The 25865-nt window shown below is 44.5% G+C and overlaps 1 protein-coding gene across 11 annotated transcripts in view; it reads right to left on the bottom strand.

The window, feature by feature from the left end:
- Positions 1–25865, bottom strand: part of LOC129822769 (voltage-dependent L-type calcium channel subunit beta-2-like) — a 153032-nt gene that overhangs the window by 34508 nt on the left and 92659 nt on the right. For 7 of the 11 annotated variants that reach the window (XM_055881158.1, XM_055881157.1, XM_055881162.1 and 4 more), the window contains 3 exons: positions 15133–15252; positions 2882–3004; positions 2508–2644 (listed from right to left, as the gene is read on the bottom strand). In XM_055881158.1, coding sequence (XP_055737133.1) covers positions 2508–2644; positions 2882–3004; positions 15133–15252 — 380 coding nt within the window. The other 4 variants (XM_055881160.1, XM_055881159.1, XM_055881167.1 and 1 more) reach the window with 4 other exon arrangements.

Below are 25865 nucleotides of genomic sequence, written 5' to 3'. Positions count from 1 at the left end.
TTGATAGTGTGGGATATCTCAAGCAGGGCTTGACATTAACTTTTTTAGCCACTTGTCATATCGGACAAATAGGACTTTAATTAATGGTCTTTAATACCATGGGCCAAACAGTGACTGAAAATTGTGTCCTATGATGCAAGGAACCACTTCACAATATTACATTCATTATTGTCACTTGTATGGAACGGAAGGCTGCTGGTTTCTGATCCCATGTATTTTATCTCCTGCCGTTGTGGCCTTGAGCAAGGCACTTAACCCCACACAAAATACAATACTTCACTGATGGGCCACTGTATAAAAACACACGTGGTCCATTATCTGGAGAGCTACTGGGGGTGCTGACTTTTGGTCCAACCCTGCACAAACACACCTGAGGCAGCTTATCAAGGTCCTGTTGAGCAGCTGATTTTTTACAATGTGGTGAGTTCGTGCAGGACTGGAGCAAAAGCCTGAAGTATCTCTCCTGGACTCTCCAGGAGGAAGGTTGGCCACCCTGAAACATTGCAATTATCACCAAATACTTTTTATGTCCTTATAAAATAATTCCCTCACTCACTGAACCAAGGATCAGATGGCTAAGGTCGGTGAGGTAGCTAACAAAAATGTTTTTCTATTTGTAAGGCTAACATAGTCAGTGAGATGGGAGATGTTGGGAGATGTTGACAGCATAGGAGTTAGGCTACTTGTCAATTAGGCTATTCTCTAAAAAAAATACTTTGTCAGAATTACATGGCCGGTATTGAATAGAGGCGAATCCTAGACAATTTTGAGTGCTTGAGAGACTGTTTTACAACTGGGGTATGCAGCATTGGTTTCATCAACTGCACACCTACAAAGTATGTGGACACTTGCACATCGAACATCTCATTCCAAAATTATGGGAATTAATATGGAGTTGGTCCCTGTTTGCTGCTATAACAGCTTCCACTCTTCTGTGCAGGCTTTCCACAGATGTTGGAACATTGCTGCGGGGGCTTGCTTCCGTTCAGCCACAGGAGCATTAGTGAGGCCGGGCACTGATGTTGGGGGATTAGGCCTGGCTCGCAGCTGGCGTTCCAATTCATCCCGATGGGGTTGAGGTCAGGGCTCTGTGAAGGCCAGTCTAGTTCTTCCACATCGAACTCGACAAACTATTTCTGTATGGACCTCACTTTGTGCACAGGGGCATTGCCATGCTGAAACACTATGCATTGCGACAGGTAGCGTTCTCCTGGCATCCACCAAACCCAGATTCGTCCATTGGACTGCCAGATGGTGAAGCGTGATTCATCACTCCAGATAATGTGTTTCCACTGCTCCAGAGTCCAATGGCGGAAAGCTTTACACCACTCCAACCGACGCTTGGCATTGAGCATGTCGATTTTAGGCTTGTGTGCGAATGCTCGGCCATGGAAACCCATTTCATGAAGCTTCCGAAGAACAGTTCTTGTGCTGACGTTGCTTCCAGAGGCAGTTTGGAGCTCGGAATTGAGTGTTGCAACCGAGAACAGACAATTGTTACGCACTACGCACATCAGCCTCAGCGGTCCCATTCTGTGAGCTTGCGTGGCCTACCACTTCGCGGCTGATCCATTGTTACTCCGAGATGTTTCCACTTCACAATGTCAGCACTTAGGGTTGACCGGCGCAGCTCTAGCAGGGCATAAATTTGACCAACTAACTTGTTGGAAAGGTGGCATCCTATGACTGTGCCACGTTGAAAGTCACTGAGCTCTTCAGTACGGGCCATTCTACTGCAAATGTTTGTCTATGGAGATTGCATGGCTTTGTGCTCATTGTATACACATGTCAGCAACGGATGTTGCTGAAATAGCCAAATCCACTAATTTGAAGGGCTGTCCACATACTTTTGGCCATGTAGTGTATATCAACTACGTGTTGGCCATTTGCGGTTATAGCCAAGACGAGTGTCGGTGGAAATGTATTTTAGGACATTGGATATGACAATGACATTAATACATTCCAATAGCGAAATAGTTAGTCTGTTATTTCACCTGCTAGGCAATGTCTCTCGCTCTCCCTCTCCTTTGGCAATGGTAAACAGGTGATGCACACACCATGCCTTTTCCAGGACTTCTTTGCTGACCAGAAATTTGCTATAACTGTGCAAATAACTCTCTAACTAACAATGAATATCAATAAATGTGCAAATGCAGCTAGGCTCACTTTGATCTCAAAAACGCATCTGGCGACGGCATGATTGAAATACCGCTCGTGCCTGTCTGAGCAGGCCTACAATAATTATACCCCAATGCGATTTACCTCCCAATCTCTGATACAATTCTCATAGAAGTAGAAGTAGTTTGATGTTGTGATTTTTGCATGATTTTTCTGTACATTTAATCTATAACCTGCTTGTCAGGCAATTACTTTTACTTGACCCGGGCAAGCGGACAAGCGTTAATGTTGAGTCCTGTCAAGTGTTGGCTCCATGGCAGCATCATGATTGGGTGAGGTGCATGTTCGTTTCCGTGATGATTTCAATGAGCGAGGGGGCTGGTATCTACCTGGAGTGGAACTTTCCCTGTTTGGCTCTGTGCTCGTGTTGTACCCGAGTGTTCTCGATCTTCACAGGACTGGGGATGAAACCGATTTCACAGCCTTCCTTCACCAGGCGACCTATCCACCAGTCATTATTAAATTTCTACAACAGTGGGACAGATGTAAGGGGTTAATAAATCAGCCTTCTCCTTTTGCTCATCATCACCAACATCATTGTTATCGTCATCATGGTTATCGTCATCATCACCACCTTTATCATAATCATATTTAACCTCACCCTCCTCCTCCTCATCGTCATCATTGTTATCCGCCATCATCATAATCATCATCATCATCCTTCTCCACCACATCATCATGTGATATTACTGTGACCCCTGACCTCTTTGACGTGGAGGAAGTCTTTAGCCTCAAAGGAGATGGCCATGCCCGGCACGGGGACGCCATCATCATTGGCGGCGCAGTAGTTGACATTTGTGCGGACAGCAAACGCAACTGGTTTAGTCTGCCAAAGAAAGAAAACGGAGAGGTTAAGAGTTTTGGTTACACAAGACATGATACTTAATGGGTGTGAATGTTTAAACATTTCACAATGTTTAAACATTCAAACTATTAAAGTGAATTGGGATCCTTAACTTTAAGAAAAATCCCTAATTGAAAAATTATGTTAGTGGGTCAATTTGTGGGTAATAGTGGGTCGAGTTCCTCAGCAACTAAGAGCGCTGAAGCGCGAGGATCCACTTCTCTGCTGTTTTGGTGCCCTGGCTACCAAGCTGAAGCGAACCCGTGCACATGCGCACATATGCGAGAAAGAAGTGTTACATCTCGCTCATCTCAATACCCTAGCCTATTAATTGAAGTTGAGAGACATTGCAAGCAAAGAAAGGACAAGATACAGCACTCAGATACAGATAGGCATAGTGCACGGGTTCAGACTGCCGGTCTGTTGGCCGACCTGCCTATACTGTGCTCCTCCCCTCTCTCTCCGTCCCTCGCTAGCTTGCTATGAAAGCGGCAAGTGTTTGCGTTTGACACAGGAAGTCAATGTGCAAGGAGTCGAGGAATCAATTATAGAAAAGAAGGGTAATTTGCACATCCTAAACTTGAGAATACCAGTGCTGGGAAAAAAAGTTATACTGAGATATACACTAGAAATGAGAGGACTGTACACCTAATTCTGCTGCTCTGCAGTGCTTTAATCCTGCACTCAAATACAGTACACGACGTTTCCACTTCACATAAGTCTTCATCAGGAGGCAAAGCTGAACTCAACGGAATGGGGAGACGGCAGCGTCCGTTGCCCGAATGTAATTCTGCGTGATGTTTTTTTATAGCTGAGAAGAGAGTTGTGCTATTCGCGGGGCTATTTTCTCCCCCATTTGTGTGAGGTGTAAAAATAACTGCAGTCGGAGATGCTGCCTGGCAGGCAGGTTGTGACTCACGCACACTCACTTCTTTCTTTATCAATGACCATGCTGATGTGCTGGGATGCGTTCCAAATGACACCCTATTCCCTATATAGTGCGTTACTTTTGAGGAGAGTCTGGTCAAAAGTAGTGCACTAGATAGGGAATAGAGTGCCATTTGGGATGTATGGATTCTCTGCCCCTTCCTCTATCACCTTGCTATGGGCTAGGATGAGAATCAATTGGAGAAAAGCATCACAGCATGAGTTAGTGACATAACCAACATACTGTATGAGCAAAAAGATCAACTAGGGTTGGAGCCTTGGAGTGATTAGACAGTTTCATAACTAAGCTTTGTTTTTGTCTTGTGCGTTTCCTTCTGACTAACAATGAGCCAACTGTACTTGTGCGAATGATCGGTAAATATAATCTGTACAATGGCTGGATCAATGGGTCCCAACATGAAATCATTTATGACTTTTCCCCTCTGGGACAGCCATTCATCCAGGATGTGTCCCAAATGGCATCCTATTCCCTTTTTAGTGCACTTCATTTTGATCAGGGCTCATAGGGCCAAAAGTATAGGGAATAGGGTGCGATTTGGGATGCAATGCCAGTCCATCTGAATAAAACAAACGGAATAAAATGTTTCCCCTCCTAGGGCCTGACATAACCGCTTTAAGACAGAGAGATCGATCCAATGCAAGAGAATGCAACGAGGTCGAATTCCCCCCCCCCCCCCCCCCAAACTTTCTAAGAGACAGGAGGGAGCAACATGTCGTGCAAATCCACCCCCACCGTCGTAAGGCATTGCACTTTCTGCAAAAATGAATTTAGAACATAAAGACTTTAAAAAATACAGAAAAGAGACGGAGAAAAAAATCGTAACCTGACCGTGGTCTTAAAGAATATCCTTTTTTATAACTTGTTTTCGAGAATTACATAAAATGTTATTGGACATTATAGTAATCTGTGCTGAGTCTGGCCGTGGCAACGGTAGCGGCAGTTGGTAACATGGACATGGCCCTATCGGGATTACATTTCCTCTGCCTGTGAAAGCATGACGAGCCCCTCGGCCACTGGCGGTCGGCGGAGAGCCAAGCCAAATGAACAATGATACAACCCACATTAATCTCCACTGGCCCTTTGCTAAATGTTTACCTGAAGATGAACGAGAGAGGGAAGGGGAGTTGGAGTGGGAAATGGATGGCTTAGCCTACCACTTGTCCAAAAAAAATATCAGAGATTCATACAGCATAAACCCAATGTAAAACCTTGAAAAATGTTACGCAAACACCAAAGGAATGATAAAGCAAAATCTGACTGGCCATTGGGCAGTTTGGGAAAGTTCCAGAAGGGCTGGTCAATCTTTAGCACAGTGCAACTAACTAAATTGTGTTTTTTTGCGTAGAATGATCATTAATTTGCTAATAATTGAGGCCTGCATGGTGTGTACAGATGTTGGATCATAATTTGAGCCAGTTTGCTACAGCAGGAAAATAATCCTGCAGCAACAGAAAATGTGAATTATTATGTGGATTATAATTAATGGACTTTTTTGCAAGGGTTGATACATTTTTCTTAAGGGAAAAGGGAGAGTCTGAAATTACAAAGTGGAAATTACAAACTTCGGAAGCCTTTTTAAGCCTCAAATACACTACACATTTGAAATAGTTCTCCTGCAACAGGGCGATCCAATTAAGATCCTACATCTGTAATGCCCAGACTCATTTCTGGTCCCAGTCCTTCCCTGTGTTGAAGAAGCCATACAAATGGCCCTGGAAAGCACTAAGCCTGGATTAAAACCCATAGATGTTGCAACGACTGTTAAGTAAGAATCCTCCTCCAAGAAAAGGGGGCATCAAGAACACTTGGAGGAGGGACTGTAATTCTTCCCAGTCACCTTCAGCCTTCACCTAGCTAATGGGACCCTGGGCCGTCACCAGGGTTTGGTAACATTCGGGGCTCAGTCGTGAAGACCAGGGGCTGGGGGGGTTGTGGGTCCCAGAAAAGAAGTGCCTCGTCTAAAGTCATTTCCTGCAATTCTACGTCATTTTACATGACTGGAGACATTACAAGGATATTTATTTCTACCACACAAATGATCCAAATGACAAGCTGATATTTATATACTGAGGTCAATAAAATGAAAGACCCATGGCTTAAACGCAACCAATAGCATAGGCCAATGAAAACAGTGGATACATAGCTTTTAGGCCTACAATATGAGGAGGAGATTTTAGTCCACCAACTTTACAGTGGTACTCACTTACTCAAACAGGTTTTTCCCGCCTTTGTATTTTGAAATATTGCGAAATACCTTCTAGCTGCTGCCTGCTGTTCATTGACAGCCACAACTCAACAATCAGCGGTTTTATATTTGCTGCCCAAATGCAGGATTCTCGACTGTAGACTAGGCCCATGTGCTCATAATGTGACAGAACGCAATCTACAGCAATTTGTAATAACAAGCTAGTGATCCTCTGTGGCTACATTCTGCTGGTGTAGTATTTTCAATGCTTTCATTTATTTCCATAGGAGTAATTATGTAATTTGGCAAATGTATTTCAATTGATCTGCAGCACTTCCAGCACCCCTTCCTGCAGCCCTATGTTATCTTCCATGTTCCAAGGTTGAGGTTGTGTCCGCAAGTAGCCTAGCCTACAATTACAAGAGAATAAATTCAGTAAGTCAATGAAGCCAATAGTGGTTCCAGCTATGTTGTTACTGAAACGATGTAGGCCTTATGAACTTTTTAAACAATGAAACAAATTTGTCAAATGACTTGTGTATTCGCAAAAGTACACAAAATGACTGAGATTCACCATAAAAGTATTCACAAGTTCAGGAAAACATCAGGGAAGCTCACCAGGTAAGCTATAGGCATGATGTGTGTGTGTAGAGAGAAAATCTGTATTGCTTTCAATTGCTAGACTAATGATCATGAGCACTCACCTCAATTTAGATAACATTTCCCAGTCTAATTGTGACCAAACATCCAAGCGGAGATTCAGTGAAAGCAAAAATATGAGTTCCCATGCTTGTCTCAAAGCAGCGCTTTGAAGCTGTCACTGGCTTACTGGTGCTCTTTCATGCCGTCCCTAGGAGGGGTGCGTCACTTGAGTGGGTTGAGTCACTGACGTGATCTTCCTGTCTGGGTTTGGTGCCCCCCATTGGGTTGTGCCGTGGTGGAGATCTTTGTGGGCTATACTCGGCCTTGTCTCAGGATGGTAAGTTGGTGGTTGAAGGTATCCCTCTAGTGGTGTGGGGGCTGTGCTTTGGCAAAGTGGGCGGGGTTATATCCTTCCTGTTTGGCCCTGTCCAGGGGTATCATCGGATGGGGCCACAGTGTCTCCTGACCCCTCCTGTCTCAGCCTCCAGTATTTATGCTGCAGTAGTTTATGTGTAGGGGGGCTAGGGTCAGTTTCTTATATCTGGAGTACTTCTCCTGTCTTATCCGGTGTCCTGTGTGAATTTAAGTATGCTCTCTCTAATTCTCTCTTTCTCTCTTTCTTTCTCTCTCTCGGAGGACCTGAGCCCTAGGACCATGCCTCAGGACTACCTGGCATGATGACTCCTTGCTGGTCTATTTTGTTAATCCTAAAACACCAAATTAGGCCTACCTTATCATACATTAGGCCTACCTTGAATGATATAAGTGAGGGTGGCTAACCAGCCGAACCAATAGAAGTATAGAGCAGCCACAGCATGACAAAAGAAATCACAATCATGCTAAATTGACATAATAAATAACATGGTGTTTTTGGTTTAACAGTACCCTGACATTATCATGCTATTGTATTCGGTTTGTTACGTAGAATACTAATTCGTCATCAAGTGATCTTGCGAGACATAGCACCATTATGAGAATTGACGGAGCGTCACTCTGCTGCGCACCGGCAGCACCTTACCCGTGATTATAACGGATGACTTCGGGAGTTTCACGTAACCACAGCTCTATGAACTAAGTGGCGCATTCAGTAGCTACCATTTTTTTTCTCCGCCATTTGCAGCAGCGCAAAAGATTCAGGGCTGACCCAAAATCATTAGGGGCTAGAGCTCCGAAAGCCAGGTCCTGGTGACGTCCATGATGGGACCATCTACCATTAATGAGCACCATTAGACTGATTGCCCAGTTTTATCTTGATCTGTAAATGGATTTTTCCCCAGTAAAAACACATGTTCCCCCCCCCCCAAATGGCACCCTGTTCCCTATATATGCACTACTTTTGATCAGAGCCATAATGGCCCTGGTGAAAGTAGTACGCTATAAAATGGAATGGGGTACCAATTTAAAACACCGTCAGGTAGTGTGTGCCTGTGTGGTCTGGAGAACTGGGACTACCTTCCTCATGCTCCACTGCTTCTCTCTCTCTAGCCATTCAGGTATCAATTACCTGGTCTGTGACGTCAGTAGCCCATGCTAGCCCAATCATATGATGCAAAACTCGTTCTGCTAGCTGTATTTCTGCCTGCTCGAGCAGCAATAGCTTAGATACACGTGAAAACATGAAATGACCCCGGAAATCGATAGAATATCGCTCAGAGATGCACAAAAACGATTATAGCATTCAAAATGTGTGAATCTTTCTTTTAATGCAGATACCTGTGTGCATCTCCCTGTACCTCTCCCCTCCTATACATCCCCCTGTTCCTCTCATCTCCTGTCCATCCCCCTGTTCCTCTCATCTCCTGTCCATCCCCCTGTTCCTCTCCTGTCACCCCCCTGTTCCTCTCCTGTCATCCCCCTGTTCCTCTCCTGTCATCCCTGTTCCTCTCCTGTCCATTCCCCTGTTCCTCTCCTGTCCATCCCCCTGCTCCTCTCCTGTCATCCCCCTGTTCCTCTCCTGTCATCCCTGTTCCTCTCCTGTCCATCCCCCTGGTCCTCTCCTGTCCATCCCCCTGTTCCTCTCCTGTCCATCCCCCTGTTCCTCTCCTGTCATCCCTGTTCCTCTCCTGTCCATCCCCCTGCTCCTCTCCTGTCCATCCCCCTGCTCCTCTCCTCTCCTGTCATCCCCCTGTTCCTCTCCTGTCATCCCCCTGTTCCTCTCCTGTCATCCCTGTTCCTCTCCTGTCATCCCTGTTCCTCTCCTGTCATCCCCCTGTTCCTCTCCTGTCATCCCCCTGTTCCTCTCCTGTCATCCCCCTGTTCCTCTCCTGTCATCCCACTGTTCCTCTCCTGTCATCCCCCTGTTCCTCTCCTGTCATCCCTGTTCCTCTCCTGTCATCCCCCTGTTCCTCTCCTGTCATCCCCCTGTTCCTCTCCTGTCATCACTGTTCCTCTCCTGTCATCACTGTTCCTCTCCTCTCCTGTCCATCCCCCTGTTCCTCTCCTGTCATCCCCCTGTTCCTCTCCTGTCATCCCCCTGTTCCTCTCCTGTCATCCCTGTTCCTCTCCTGTCCATCCCCCTGCTCCTCTCCTGTCCATCCCCCTGCTCCTCTCCTCTCCTGTCATCCCCCCCGTTCCTCTCATGTCATCCCACTGTTCCTCTCCTCTCCTGTCATCCCCGTTCCTCTCCTGTCCATCCCCCCGTTCCTCTCCTGTCCATCCCCCTGCTCCTCTCCTCTCCTGTCATCCCCCCGTTCCTCTCCTGTCATCCCACTGTTCCTCTCCTCTCCTGTCATCCCCGTTCCTCTCCTGTCCATCCCCCTGTTCCTCCACTCTCCTCATCTCTCCCCTCCCATCCATCCTCTTGTTGCTCTCCTCATCGCTCCTCTCCTGTCCATCACCCTGTTCCTCTCCTCCAATTAATGTAACACAGGAAGACCTTCATTAGGCATTCAGTATTGGCCGCAGCCAGAGAGAGGGTGGGAGAAGGGAAGGCAGGGGGAGAGAAAGAAGGCTGGTGAGAGTGAGTGAGCGGAGAGAGAGACGGGGATGAAGAGGGAGAGAATAGGATAGAGGGAGGACAGGCCGGTGAGAGAATGAGGGGTTGGAGAAGAGCGAGTGAGGGTATAGGGAAAGGGAAAGAAGGGAGGAAGAGAATGGAATAAAGAGTGGACCGACGGAAAAGAGAAAGCGAGATAGCAGGTTTAAGAGGAGGCAGATCTTTAACTGGGAACCCTGGCAGGTTGCGCTGTGGTTGACGGCCAATTAACACCACAAAGTCCTCTCTCTCTCTCTTCCTTGTCTTTCTCTCTCGCTCTCTGTCAACATGACTCTATTTTATGCATATTTCATTGGCTACTAACCTGAAGCCTTCTCTGTGCCTGTACTGACAGTGTTATTAGACACCTGCCCTGTGTGTTGCTGTGCCCGCCTTGTAACTTGTAATCTGGCACCGTCATTGCATAAGCATGCAACGGTGGATCTCGCACCATAAATAAAGATTCTCGTCTCGTTTCACCTTGAGCAAACGTTTCGAATTGTTCTGAAGTCAATTGTATAAATCCTTACAGCGCGCAGAGCGGGCACAATGTGCTAGCTGTGAAGTAGGAGCCCGTAAAATGTGCCGAGCTAAGGTCCCCTTAACCTTCATCAATCCAGCGGGTTTTTTTGGTTCCATAAATGAGCAGAGCCATATGGCCATTTCAGCACTGCCTATGCATAATGCAATAGATAATGAGGACAGTTCTCAGAAGTCTAGACAATTGACAATTTTACATTCATATTGTACGTAATTGGGTGACATTGATTGATTGTTGGGGGTATTTTTACAGAAGAAACGAGAGGTCCGCCTTGGTTTGAATCTGGGGTTATGTCTGAAACTGAGCCCCATTCCCTATAGGCACTACTTTTAACCAGAGCCCTCTTTCTTTAACACTATAATTTTCTCTCTCCCTCTGTCACTCTCTCTGTCACTCTATATATGTTGCTCTCTCTCCCTCTGTCACTCTCTCTGTCACTCTATATATGTTGCTCTCTCTCCCCCTGTCACTCTCTGTCACTCTATATATGTTGCTCTCTCTCCCTCTGTCACTCTCTCTTTCACTCTATATATGTTGCTCTCTCTCCCTCTGTCACTCTCTCTTTCACTCTATATATGTTGCTCTCTCTCCATCTGTCACTCTCTTTCACTCTATATATGTTGCTCTCTCTCTGTCACTCTCTTTCACTCTATATATGTTGCTCTCTCTCCCTCTGTCACTCTCTCTTTCACTCTATATATGTTGCTCTCTCTCCCTCTGTCACTCTCTCTTTCACTCTATATATGTTGCTCTCTCTCCATCTGTCACTCTCTTTCACTCTATATATGTTGCTCTCTCTCTGTCACTCTCTTTCACTCTATATATGTTGCTCTCTCTCCCTCTGTCACTCTCTCTTTCACTCTATATATGTTGCTCTCTCTCCCTCTGTCACTCTATATATGTTGCTCTTTCTCCCTCTGCCACTCTCTCTTTCACTCTATACATGTTGCTCTCTCTCCCGCTGTCACTCTCTCTTTCACTCTATATATGTTGCTCTCGCTCCCTCTGTCACTCTATATATGTTGCTCCCTCTCCCGCTGTCACTCTGTGTGTGTTGCTTCTTCTCTCTCTGTCACTCTCTCTTTCACTCTATATATGTTGCTCTCTCTCCCTCTGTCACTCTCTCTTTCACTCTATATATGTTGCTCTCTCTCCCTCTGTCACTCTCTCTTTCACTCTATATATGTTGCTCTCTCTCCATCTGTCACTCTCTTTCACTCTATATATGTTGCTCTCTCTCTGTCACTCTCTTTCACTCTATATATGTTGCTCTCTCTCCCTCTGTCACTCTCTCTTTCACTCTATATATGTTGCTCTCTCTCCCTCTGTCACTCTCTCTTTCACTCTATATATGTTGCTCTCTCTCCATCTGTCACTCTCTTTCACTCTATATATGTTGCTCTCTCTGTCACTCTCTTTCACTCTATATATGTTGCTCTCTCTCCCTCTGTCACTCTCTCTTTCACTCTATATATGTTGCTCTCTCTCCCTCTGTCACTCTATATATGTTGCTCTTTCTCCCTCTGCCACTCTCTCTTTCACTCTATACATGTTGCTCTCTCTCCCGCTGTCACTCTCTCTTTCACTCTATATATGTTGCTCTCGCTCCCTCTGTCACTCTATATATGTTGCTCCCTCTCCCGCTGTCACTCTGTGTGTGTTGCTTCTTCTCTCTCTGTCACTCTCTCTTTCACTCTATATATGTTGCGCTCTCTCCCTCTGTCACTCTCTCTTTCACTCTATATATGTTGCTCTCTCTCTTTCACTCTATATATGTTGCTCTCTCTCTCCCTCTGTCACTCTCTCTGTCACTCTATATATGTTGCTCTCTCTCCCTCTGTCACTATGTATGTGTTGCTCCCTCTCTCTCTGTCACTCTCTCTTTCACTCTATATATGTTGCTCTCTCTCCCTCTGTCACTCTCTCTTTCACTCTATATATGTTGCTCTCTCCCTCGGTCACTATCTCTTTCACTCTATATGTTGCTCCCTCTCTCTCTGTCACTCTCTCTGTCACTCTATATATGTTGCTCTCTCTCCCTTTGCCACTCTCTCTTTCACTCTATATCCAGTATCTTGCTCCCTCTCTGTCACTCTCTCTGCCACTCTATATATGTTGCTCTCTCTCTCTCTGGCACTCTCTCTTTCACTCTATATGTTGCTTTCTCTCCCTCTGTCACCCTCTTTCACTCTATATATGTTGCTCTCTCTCCCTCTGTCACTCTCTCTTTCACTCTATATATGTTGCTCCCTCTCTCTCTGTCACTCTCTCTGTCACTCTATATATGTTGCTCTCTCTCCCTCTGCCACTCTCTCTTTCACTCTATATATGTTGCTCTCTCTCTTTCACTCTATATATGTTGCTCTCTCTCCCTCTGTCATTCTGTGTGTGTTGCTTCTTCTCTCTCTGTCACTCTCTCTTTCACTCTATATATGGTGCGCTCTCTCCCTCTGTCACTCTCTCTTTCACTCTATATATGTTGCTCTCTCTCTTTCACTATATATATGTTGCTCTCTCTCCCTCTGTCACTCTCTCTGTCACTCTATATATGTTGCTCTCTCTCCCTCTGTCACTATGTATGTGTTGCTCCCTCTCTCTCTGTCACTCTCTCTTTCACTCTATATATGTTGCTCTCTCTCCCTCTGTCACTCTCTCTTTCACTCTATATATGTTGCTCTCTCCCTCGGTCACTATCTCTATTCACTCTATATGTTGCTCCCTCTCTCTCTGTCACTCTATATATGTTGCTCTCTCCCTCTATCACTCTCTCTTTCACTCTATATACAGTATGTTGCTCCGTCTCTGTCACTCTGCCACTCTATATATGTTGCTCTCTCTCTCTCTGGCACTCTCTCTTTCACTCTATATATGTTGCTTTCTCTCCCTCTGTCACTCTCTCTTTCACTCTATATATGTTGCTCTCTCTCCCTCTGTCACTCTCTCTTTCACTCTATATATGTTGCTCCCTCTCTCTCTGTCACTCTCTCTGTCACTCTATAAATGTTGCTCTCTCTCCCTCTGCGACTCTCTCTTTCACTCTATATATGTTGCTCTCTCTCCCTCTGTCACTCTCTCTTTCACTCTATATATGTTGCTCTCTCTCCCTCTGTCACTATCTCTTTCACTTTATATATGTTGTTCCCTCTCTCTCTGTCACTCTCTCTGTCACTCTATATATGTTGCTCCCTCTCCATCTGTCACTCTCTCTGTCACTCTATAAATGATGCTCTCTCTCCATCTGTCACTCTCTTTCACTCTATATATGTTGCTCTCTCTCTGTCACTCTCTTTCACTCTATATATGTTGCTCTCTCTCCCTCTGTCACTCTCTCTTTCACTCTATATATGTTGCTCTCTCCCTCGGTCACTATCTCTATTCACTCTATATGTTGCTCCCTCTCTCTCTGTCACTCTATATATGTTGCTCTCTCTCCCTCTATCACTCTCTCTTTCACTCTATATACAGTATGTTGCTCCGTCTCTGTCACTCTCTCTGCCACTCTATATATGTTGCTCTCTCTCTCTCTGGCACTCTCTCTTTCACTCTATATATGTTGCTTTCTCTCCCTCTGTCACTCTCTCTTTCACTCTATATATGTTGCTCTCTCTCCCTCTGTCACTCTCTCTTTCACTCTATATATGTTGCTCCCTCTCTCTCTGTCAATCTCTCTGTCACTCTATATATGTTGCTCTCTCTCCCTCTGCCACTCTCTCTTTCACTCTATATATGTTGCTCTCTCTCCCTCTGTCACTCTATATATGTTGCTCTCTCTCCCTCTGTCACTATCTCTTTCACTCTATATATGTTGTTCCCTCTCTCTCTGTCACTCTCTCTGTCACTCTATATATGTTGCTCCCTCTCCATCTGTCACTCTCTCTGTCACTCTATAAATGTTGCTCTCTCTCCATCTGTCACTCTCTTTCACTCTATATATGTTGCTCTCTCTCTGTCACTCTCTTTCACTCTATATATGTTGCTCTCTCTCCCTCTGTCACTCTCTCTGTCACTCTATATATGTTGCTCTCTCTCCCTCTATCACTCTCTCTTTCACTCTATATACAGTATGTTGCTCCGTCTCTGTCACTCTCTCTGCCACTCTATATATGTTGCTTTCTCTCCCTCTGTCACTCTCTCTTTCACTCTATATATGTTGCTCTCTCTCCCTCTGTCACTCTCTCTTTCACTCTATATATGTTGCTCCCTCTCTCTCTGTCACTCTCTCTGTCACTCTATAAATGTTGCTCTTTCTCCCTCTGCCACTCTCTCTTTCACTCTATACATGTTGCTCTCTCTCCCGCTGTCACTCTCTCTTTCACTCTATATATGTTGCTCTCTATCCCTCTGTCACTCTATATATGTTGCTCCCTCTCCCTCTGTCACTCTCCCTCTGTGTTTTTCTCAGTTTTGCTGACTCCAGTGTATCACTGACACTTTGGTATTGCTCTGAGGTGATTGAGGGGAGGAGGGCAGACAGACAGTGTTGGTTTGCTATCAGAGTGTGTTTTGGGAACAGCCTGTAGAGCTGATTAGAGCTGTGCAGTCAGACAGAGGGGCTCAAAGGCATGTGAGTGGCTACTGATGAGAGAGAGAGAGAGAGAGAGAGAGAGAGAGAGAGAGAGAGAGAGAGAGAGAGAGAGAGAGAGAGAGAGAGAGAGAGAGAGAGAGAGAGAGAGAGAGAGAGAGAGAGAGAGAGAGAGAGAGAGAGAGAGAGAGAGAGAGAGAGAGAGAGAGAGAGAGAGAGAGAGAGAGAGAGAGAGAGAGAGAGAGAGAGAGAGAGAGAGAGAGAGAGAGAGAGAGAGAGAGAGAGTGTGTGTAGTACCTTGGCCTTCTCGAGCTGTGCCTGAGCCTGTCGCTCTGCCTCTCGTCGCACTGCCTCCTTATCCTCCTCCAGGGAAACATCAGAGTCTGATGGACGGCTGGTGTAGGAGTCCGCCGAACCCTGCAGAGTGGAGGGACATACACATTAAGGAAAGATACATGACAGATTAACGCATCCGACCTCAATAACACACAACAGAGACTAACTCTTCAGCCCTCAACATCAAACAACAGACTTACTGTTCAGACCTCAACATCAATCAACAGACTTACTCTTCAGATCTTAACATCAAACAACAGACTTACTCTTCAGATCTTAACATCAAACAACAGACTTACTCTTCAGACCTCAACATCAATCAACAGACTTACTCTTCAGCCCTCAACATCAAACAACAGACTTACTCTTCAGATCTTAACATCAAACAATATACTTACTCTTCAGATCTTAACATCAAACAATATACTTACTCTTCAGACCTCAACATCAAACAACAGACTTACTCTTCAGACCTCAACATCAATCAACAGACTTACTCTTCAGATCTTAACATCAAACAACAGACTTACTCTTCAGATCTTAACATCAAACAACAGACTTACTCTTCAGTCCTCAACATCAAACAACATACTTACTCTTCAGCCCTCAACATCAAACAACAGACTTACTCTTCAGATCTTAACATCAAACAATATACTTACTCTTCAGATCTTAACATCAAACAATATACTTACTCTTCAGACCTCAACATCAAACAACAGACTTACTCTTCAGCCCTCATCAAACAACAGACTTACTCTTCAGCCCTCAACATCAAACAACAGACTTACTCTTCAGACCTCAACATCAAACAACAGACTTACTCCTCAGCCCTCAACATCAAACAACAGAATTACTCTTCAGCCCTCAACATCAAACAACAGACTTACTGTTCAGACCTCAACATCAAACAACAGACTTACTCTTCAGATCTTAACATCAAACAACAGACTTACTCTTCAGCCCTCAACATCAAACAACAGACTTACTCTTCAGATCTTAACATCAAACAATATACTTACTCTTCAGCCCTCAACATCAAACAACAGACTTACTCTTCAGCCCTCAACATCAAACAACAGACTTACTCTTCAGCCCTCAACATCAAACAACAAACTTACTCTTCAGACCTCAACATCAAACAACAGACTTACTCTTCAGCCCTCAACATCACACAACAGACTTACTCTTCAGATCTCAACATCAAACAACATACTTACTCTTCAGATTTTAACATCAAACAAAAGACTGACTCTTCAGATATCAACATCAAACAACAGACTTACTCTTCAGACCTCAACATCAAACAACAGACTTACTCCTCAGCCCTCAACATCAAACAACAGACTCACTCTTCAGATCTCAACATCAAACAACAGACTTACTCTTCAGCCCTCAACATCAAACAACAGACTCACTCTTTAGCCCTCAACATCAAACAACAGACTTACCTTCAGCCCTCAACATCAAACAACAGACTTACTCTTCAGACCTCAACATCAAACAACAGACTCACTCTTCAGCCCTCAACATCAAACAACAGACTTACTCTTCAGCCCTCAACATCAAACAACAGACTTACTCTTCAGACCTCAACATCAATCAACAGACTTACTCTTCAGATCTTAACATCAAACAACAGACTTACTCTTCAGATCTCAACATCAAACAACATACTTACTCTTCAGCCCTCAACATCAAACAACAGACTTATTCTTCAGATCTTAACATCAAACAACAGACTTACTCTTCAGACCTCAACATCAATCAACAGACTTTCTCTTCAGATCTTAACATCAAACAACAGACTTACTCTTCAGCCCTCAACATCAAACAACAGACTTACTCTTCAGCCCTCAACATCAAACAACAGACTTACTCTTCAGATCTTAACATCAAACAACAGACTCACTCTTCAGATCTCAACATCAAACAGCAGACTTACTCTTCAGCCCTCAACATCAAACAACAGACTTACTCTTCAGACCTCAACATCAAACAACAGACTTACTCTTCAAATCTTAACATCAAACAACAGACTTACTCTTCAGATCTTAACATCAAACAACAGACTTACTCTTCAGCCCTCAACATCAAACAACAGACTTACTCTTCAGCCCTCAACATCAAACAACAGACTTACTCTTCAGACCTCAACATCACACAAGAGATGAACTCTTCAGACTCACACTCATCAGACACACCAACACTCACTGTCACAGAATCTATACATCATGCCCCTGCTGTCAGTGAGGCATCACAGTTTGAAAGGTCCAGATTTGAAGACAATTCCTGGTAAACTAGTTTCCAATGGACACTGCTGCCTTGTTCAGCAGTGTCTCACTGAAACTCAAGCAGAAGACCTATTTTTTGGGGAGAGGGGTTTCTGTCAAAAACGAGTAAAAAACACTATGAGACCATACTCAACGCCAGAGGTACAATGAATCTTCGGAGAGCATCAGAGCCTAGTTAGTGAACTTAGTGAACAGGCACACATGTCTAATTCACACAATGTTCAAACCCAGAGGGAGGAGAGGCAGAAAGAAATCACAATAGCTAATTGGATGCATGTTTCAAAATGGACATTCCCCTGCTTCTCATAAAGCAGCGGGACACCTACTATCTCGCATAGCCTCAGGACACATCAGTAACTATAGTGTACTATAGCTGTAGGTTTGTCTTCCATGACGTGAGCTCCCTCTCTCTCTCTGTCTCTCTCTCTCTCCTCTCTTACTATTTTCTACATTGTAGAATAATATATATATAGATATAGTACCAGTCAAAAATTTGGACACACCTACTCATTGAAGGGTTTTCTTTATTTTTACTATTTTCTACATTGTAGAATAATAGTGAAGACATCAAAACTATGAAATAACACATATGGAATCATGTAGTAATCAAGAAAGTGTTAAACAAATCAAAACATATTTTATATTTGAGATTCTTCAAAGTAGCCACCCTTTGCCTTAATGACAGCTTTGCACACTTTTGGCATTTTCTCAACCAGCTTCATGAGGAGTGCTTTTCCAATAGTCTTGAAGGAGTTCCCACATATGCTGACCACTTGTTAGCTGCTTTCCCTTCACTCTGCGTCCAACTCATCACAACCCATCTCAATTGGGTTGAGGTCGGGTGATTGTGGAGGCCAGGTCATCTGATGCAGCACTCCATCACTTTCCTTGAGCCTGGAGGTGTGTTTTGTGTCATTGTCCTGATGAAAAACAAATGATAGTCCCACTAAGCGCAAACCAGATGAGAAGGGGTATTGCTGCAGAATGCTGTGGTAGCCATGCTGGTTAAGTGTGCCTTGAATTCCAAATAAATCACTGACAGTGTCACCAGCAAAGCACACCCACACCATAACACCTCCTCCTCCATGCTTCACAGTCGGAACCACACAATTTATACACACAGGCAGACACAGGCAGGCACAGGCAAGCTGGAACACACGCACACGTTCAGACACACACATACACACACACTCTGCAAAGCTACAACGCGGGCAGGCAGCCCAGTATGTTTATAGCCCTGTTTTGTTATTGTCAGACTCAGAGGGGCTTTTTGAACAGAAGGAAGGGTGATGCATTCTGTCTGGGTTCAAAATAAAAAATAAATAACCTCAAACTATACCGGGCTGATTTAAAACTACCCAAGCATCCTGTAACCCCCACGAAAAAATATCCATGAATTATAATCCACTTAATAATTGACATTTCCTGTTGCTACAGGATCATTTTACTGCTGTAGCAAACTGGCTCACATTAAGATCCTACATCTGTAGATGAGACACTGCTCATTAGCTATCCGTGTTTCCTCTCCTGCGTTGTACCTGAGACACCGTCTATAAATAACTCTCGACTCTTTATCTGAGACACTGCTTATGTTTCATGCATTTTGCTTAATGCTTTGGATATCGGTGTCTTACCTCGTTCGTTAAAGCCTACCTAGAAATACTTTCAGTACCCACACCTCACCATCACAGTAGCTATGCACACACGTGTACACATAGTCGCACACGTAAGCACGCACGAGCCAACTGCACATGGTTGTGTAGGTTACTTTCCAAATGTAATCCGTTACAGTTACTAGTGACCTATGATTACTCTCAGTTACTTATGGATTACTTTCCCCTTAGAAGAAGACAAAAAGGATCCATCAAATACATGTGGTGTGTCATTAGAGTGGTCTCTGGCTTGTGGTCAGACTCGTTCAGGCGGAACAAACGTTGTGCTTTTTTTCAATGCTGAATTGGATGTCATTGAGAAAACAGAAAGGTGTCAATACATTTGATTTGCAAACATCCTTTCTGAATGTTAAAGTAATCCAAGAAGTACCGTAATTTCCGGACTATAAACCGCTACTTTTTTCCCACGCTATGAACCTTGCGCTTTATACAATGACGCGGCTAATTTATGGATTTTTCCCGCTTTCACAAATTCATGCCGCCAAAAAACTGAGCACCGTCACATAATGTGACGTAAATCGAGCGCGCTCAAACTTTCCATCATTCTGATTACGGTAGTCATTTTGTCACCCTCATCATGGCAAAGACACGGAGAAATGCATATGATGCAGCTTTCAATTTGAAGGCGATCGATCTGGCTGTTGGAGAAGGAAATAGTGCTGCTGCACAGGAGCCTTAATGAGTCGATGATAAGACGTTGGAAACAGCAGCGTGAGAAACTGACTTAGTGCAAAAAGACAACAAAAGTTTTCAGAGGAAAGAAAAGCAGATGGTCCGAACTAGAAAATGAGGCTTGGATGAGTTTGCCTCCGGATGAAAGTGAGGAGAGCGCAATGAAAACGATCCAACATCGGATGAAGCAATTCTGAGGCTATTCAACTCCGACACCAAAGGAGATGACTTCAGTGGTTTCAGTGCACAGGAGGAAGATAGTGACCAAGGACTTTCTTGGTAGGCTATTGTTTACTGCTATTTAAAAAAAAAAAAATGTTACAAGCCTGTTTCGTTAAAGCCTATTTATTTTTGTTACAAGCCGTGTTTCGTTAAAGCCTATTTATTTTTGTTACAAGCCGTGTTTCGTTTAAAGGCTGTGTAAAGTTCATTTGTTTCAATGTACCGGTAGGCACCTGCGGCTTATAGACACGTGCGGCTTATTTATGTACAAAAAAAATAAATAAATTAAATTCAGTGGGTGCGGCTTATATTCAGGTGCGCTTAATAGTCCAGCAATTACGGTAATCTAGTTTTTCTAAAGTATCTGTAATCTTTTAACAAAATATTTGCTGGTGATGTAACTGATTACTGTTAGCGTTTTTTTGGGTAATCAGTTACTCCCCAACCACTAGTTTTTCAAAAGTATCTGTAATCTCATTACAAAATATTTGCTGGTGATGTAACTGATTACTGTTAGCGTTTTTTTTGGGTAATCAGTTACTCCCCAACCACTAGTTTTTCAAAAGTATCTGTAATCTCATGACAAAATATGTGCTGGTAATGTAACTGATTACTGTTAGCGTTTTTAGGTAATCAGTTACTCCCCAACCCTGCGCACACACGCACACAAACACTCGCACACACGCACACGCATACACACATGGACTAGGCTACAGTATAACATACAACCACACCAACCACACCAAACTCATGTATCCTTGTATCCTCAGGTGACTGACACGGTTAAATCCATCATTCCATTATGTCCAGAGTAAAGCAGGGGTCTGACCCAGAGAGTTACAGCACAGTGGGTCAGAGAGAGGTGATGACATAATGAGGCCTCTGACAGTGATGACGGACAGCCCACTAACCCTTATCATCACTAACGCAGCATGACAATACCACCCCCTGACCCCTATACAGGCACGCACAGGTACATGCCACGATGTACATTCAGTACACACATCCACAGACACATACATTCACGCACACACAAACGTGCACACACACACAAAAACAGGAGATAAAGGAAGCATGCTTGAATAATCGGCTTACACAGTCATCGGAGCTCTTGACGCGACCTCCCTTGGATCTGCTCAGCAGCCGAATCCAGGTGGCCTTCATTAGTCACACTTGTCATTCAGTGTCCTGGGCCACTGTTAAGTATCCCTACTATGACTAAAGATACCTGGACTGCTATTGTTACGAATACCTCCACAGCTATGGCTACCTTTGCTGTGAAAGCTACCTTTGTTAGGACTACCTTTGGTGTGGCTGCCAATACTGCAGCAACAGATGTGCTACCTTTGCTCCTGCTACTGCTGTTGCTACTGTTAGGTCAAAAGCTACTGATACATGTCATGCTCCAACTACCGTTAATGGTGCTGCTACGCTGTCCACATGAGCTCTCCAATCTCAGCAGCTGCCTGCCTCTCCTCTAGCCTAGTCTATCTGCCGGCGTTGGTGCTGAAGCCGCCTGGCCAGTGTGAGCTGGGCGGCCGCGATGCTGCTTCTCTCCCCTGCTTCTCATGCCTCAGTCCCCCAGCTCCAGCCCCAGCCCTGTTGTCCTTCGTCCACAGGCTGGGCTGCCATGCTCCTTCCTCGGGGACAGATAAGAGCACGCCTGCCTGGATCCTGGATGATCAGTGTGAGGATGCTAATTTGAATGCTACTGCTGCTACTTAGGTGGTGCCTGCTGCATGCAATCTCAGCTCTCCTTAGCCTGTAAAGATATATATCCCACACTCTCTCTCGCTTTCTCTCAACGGATGTCTTGCATTTTGTTTCTACTTCTGTGGTTCTGCCTGTCTCTCACTCTCTTCCCCTCTCTCTCTCTCCATCTCTCTCTCTCTCTCTGGCTCCCTTCCGTATCGCTCCCCCTCCCTCCGTGCTTGTTCTCTGTTTTCCCCTGTTCCTCCTCACAGTTCCTTTATCTGTTTGGGTGTCTCCGCTGTGATTATCGCTGCCCAATACAGAGGGCCTGTTTGCCTACAGAGGGCCTATGCATTGATCTATTCATAGATGCAAACATGAAATGTTGCACATATATTTTAAATCAAATCAAATTGTATTTGTCACAAGTGCCGAATACAACTGGTGTAGACTTTACCACGAAATGCATGCTTACGAGCCCTTCCCAACAATACAGAGTTTAAAAGTAAAATAGCAACACGAGGAATCAAATAAAATACACAAGAATGGCGCTATATACAGTTGAAGTCTGAAGTTTACATACACTTAGGTTGGAGTCATTAAAACTATTTTTTCAACCACTCCACAAATGTCTTGTTAACAAACTATAGTTTTGGCAAGTCAGTTAGGACATCTACTTTGTGCATGACAGAAGTCATTTTTCCAACAATTGTTTACAGACAGATTATTTCACTTATAACGTAATTATAACGTAACGTAATAACGTAACGTAATTCACTGTATCACAATTCCAGTGGGTCAGAAGTTTACATACACTAAGTTGACTGTGCCTTTAAACAACTTGAAAAATTCCATAAAATGATGTCATGGCTTCTGATAGGCTTCTGATAGGCTTCTGATAGGCTTTAGAAGCTTCTGATAGGCTAATTGCTATCATTTGAGTCAATTGGAGGTGTACCTGTGGATGTATTTCAAGGCCTACCTTCAAACTCAGTGCCTCTTTGCTTGACATCATGGGAAAATCAAAAGAAATCAGCCAAGACCTCAGAAAAAAATTGTACACCTCCACAAGTCTGGTTCTTCCTTGGGATCAATTTCCAAACGCCTGAAGGTACCATGTTCATTTGTACATACAATAGTACGCAAGTATAAACACCATGGGACCACACAGCCGTCATTCCGCTCAGGAAGGAGACGCGTTTTGTCTCCTAGAGATGAACGTACTTTGGTGCGAAAAGTGCAAATCGATCCCAGAACAACAGCAAAGGACCTTGTGAAGATGCTGGAGGAAACAGGTACAAAAGTATCTGTATCCACAGTAAAACGAGTCCTATATCGACAGAACCTGAAAGGCCGCTCAGCAAGGAAGAAGCCACTGCTCCAAAACCACCATAAAAAAGTCAGACTACAGTTTGCAACTGCACATGGGGACAAAGATCGTACTTTTTGGAGAAATGTCCTCTGGTCTGATGAAACAAAAATAGAACTGCTTGGCCATAATGACCATCGTTATGTTTGGTGGAAAAAGGGGGAGACTTGCATGCCGAAGAACACCATCCCAACAGTGAAGCACGGGGGTGGCAGCATCATGTTGTGGGGATGCTTTGCTGCAGGAGGGACTGGTGCCCTTCACAAATCAGATGGCATTATGAGGAAGAAAAAATATGTGGATATACTGAGGCAACATCTCAAGACATCAGTCAGGAAGTTAAATCTTGGTCGCAAATGGGTTTTCCAAATGGACAATGACCCCCAAGCATACTTCCAAAGTTGTGGCAAAATGGCTTAAGGACAACAAAGTCAAGGTATTGGAGTGGCCACCACAAATCACAGACCTCAATTCTATAGAAAATGTGTGGGCAGAACTGAAAAAGTGTGTGCGAGCAAGGAGGCCTACAAACCTGACTCTGTCAGGAGGAATGGGCCAAAATTCACCCAACTTATTGTGGGAAGCTTGTGGAAGGCAACCCGAAAAGTTTGACCGAAATGTAAAATATTTTAAAGGCAATGCTACCAAATACTAATTGAGTGTATGTAAACTTCTGACTCACTGGGAATGTGATGAAAGAAATAAAAGCTGAAATAAATAATTCTCTACTATTATTCTGACATATCACATTCCTAAAATAAAGTGGTGGTCCTAACTGACCTAAGACAGGGAATTATTACCAGGATTAAATGTCAGGAATTGTTAAAAACTGAGTTTAAATATATTTGGCGAAGCGGGAGGTAAACTTCCGACTTCAACTGTACAGGGAGTACCAGTATCATATCACTGTGGAGCTATATACAGGGAGTACCAGTACAAGATCAATGTGGAGCTATATACAGAGAGTACCAGTACCAGATCTATCTGGAGCTATATACAGAGAGTACCAGTACCAGATCAATGTGGAGCTATATACATGGAGTACCAGTACCATATCAATGTGCAGAGGTACGAGGTATTTGAAGTAGATATGCACATGAAGGCAGGGTCACTAGGCATCAGGATAGATAATAATAAGAGTAAAATAAAGAACAGAGCCCTAGCTTAGAGATGAGTTTGGAGAAGACTATAGTGTTGAATAGCTGTAGTCCTGTGCAATTTCACATAGCTATTTCCCCTCTTGTCCAGGTGGAAGAGGGAAGTGTGAAGTGCATTTGAGATTGTGTCATCTGTGAATCTGTTGGGGCAGTATGCGAATTAGAGTGGGTCCAGGGTGCCCGGGATGATGGTGTTATGACCATCCTTTCAAAGCACTTCATAATTACAGATGTGAGTGCCACAGGCTGATAGTCATTTAGGCAGGTTACCTTGGAGCTCTTGGGAACTGAGACAAGGATAGATTAAACATGTCTGTGAAGACACTTGCCAGCTAGTGTGCGCATGCTTTGAGAGCGAGATCACACAGTCATCCGGAAAAACAGGGGCTTTCATTCAAGGCACAGTGTTATTTATATGCCTCGAATCGGGCATAGGAGGCATTCAGCTAGTTTGGGAGTTCTGCATCGCTGGGCAACTCATGGCTGGGTTTCCCTTTGCAATCCGTTATCGTCTGCAAGCCCTGTCACATACAACGAGCGTCTGAGCTGGTGTAGTAGGATGCAACCTTCCTCCTATATTGTCCTTTTGCATGTTTGATGTCTCGTCGGAGGTCGTTGCGGGCTTTCTTGTATGCTTCCATGTCAGTGTCCCGTTCCTTGTAAGCAGTAGCTCCAGCCTTTAGCCCAGCGCGGATATCCCAAAACATATCCCAGTCTGTAATAGCAATACAGTCTTGTAGCCTTGCGTCTGCTTCATCCAACCTCTTCCGTATTGAGCGCATCACGGGTACATCCTGTTTGAGCTGTTGTTTATACACAGGAAGCAGGAGAATGGAGTCATGGTCAGATTTGCCGAAGAGCGGACGAGGGAGGGCCTTGTATGCGTTTCTGTGGGTAGAATTAAAGTGGTCTAGAGTTTTAGAGCCCCTAGTGGCGCAAGAGACGTGTTGGTTGATGTGAGGTAGGAGGGTTTTACGTCTCCCTGCGTTAAAGTCTCCGCCCACCAGAAACGCTGCCTCTGGGTGAGCGGTTTCTTGCTTGTTTGTGGCCCCATACAGGTCGTTGAGTGCTAGAGTGGTGTTGGCTTGCGGCGTGATGTAGAAAGGGGTGATAATTACGGATGACGTCTCTCTAATGGTAACTGGTTGAGTCAGAGCACAGTGAAACTGATCCAGGACTAACAGGTCGGCAACCCCATTATAGAGCAGGGTTACACTGTGTGACCTTGAGTGAGGTCAGCAGAGGTCAGGAGAGCAGGAAGAGGTCAGTGGTCCCCACCATGCACGTCAGCACTGAGATGGGTTTAGCGGTCTGTCTAAAGGCTAGCAGTCATTCCCCTAGGGGACGCTAACCGCTAACCGCACAGCAATGGATATGACACGCGTATCAGTCCTGCTTATCATAACCAATCAATGACATAGTTCCATCCGCCCAGGGGTCACCTCAACCAGCTCTGGGTGTGCGTCCCAAAAAGCACCCTATTCCTTATTAAGTGCACTGCTTTCAACCAGGGCCCATCGTGCTCTGGTCAAAAGTAGTATACTACAGTATATAGGGAATAGGGTGCTTTTTGGGACGAAGCCTAGTGTTGAAGATGACGTGCTGATTTAGCTGT

Source organism: Salvelinus fontinalis, chromosome 25, assembly GCF_029448725.1.
Source record: "Salvelinus fontinalis isolate EN_2023a chromosome 25, ASM2944872v1, whole genome shotgun sequence".
Lineage (NCBI taxonomy): Eukaryota > Metazoa > Chordata > Actinopteri > Salmoniformes > Salmonidae > Salvelinus > Salvelinus fontinalis.
This window is presented reverse-complemented; position numbering and strand designations above follow the sequence as displayed.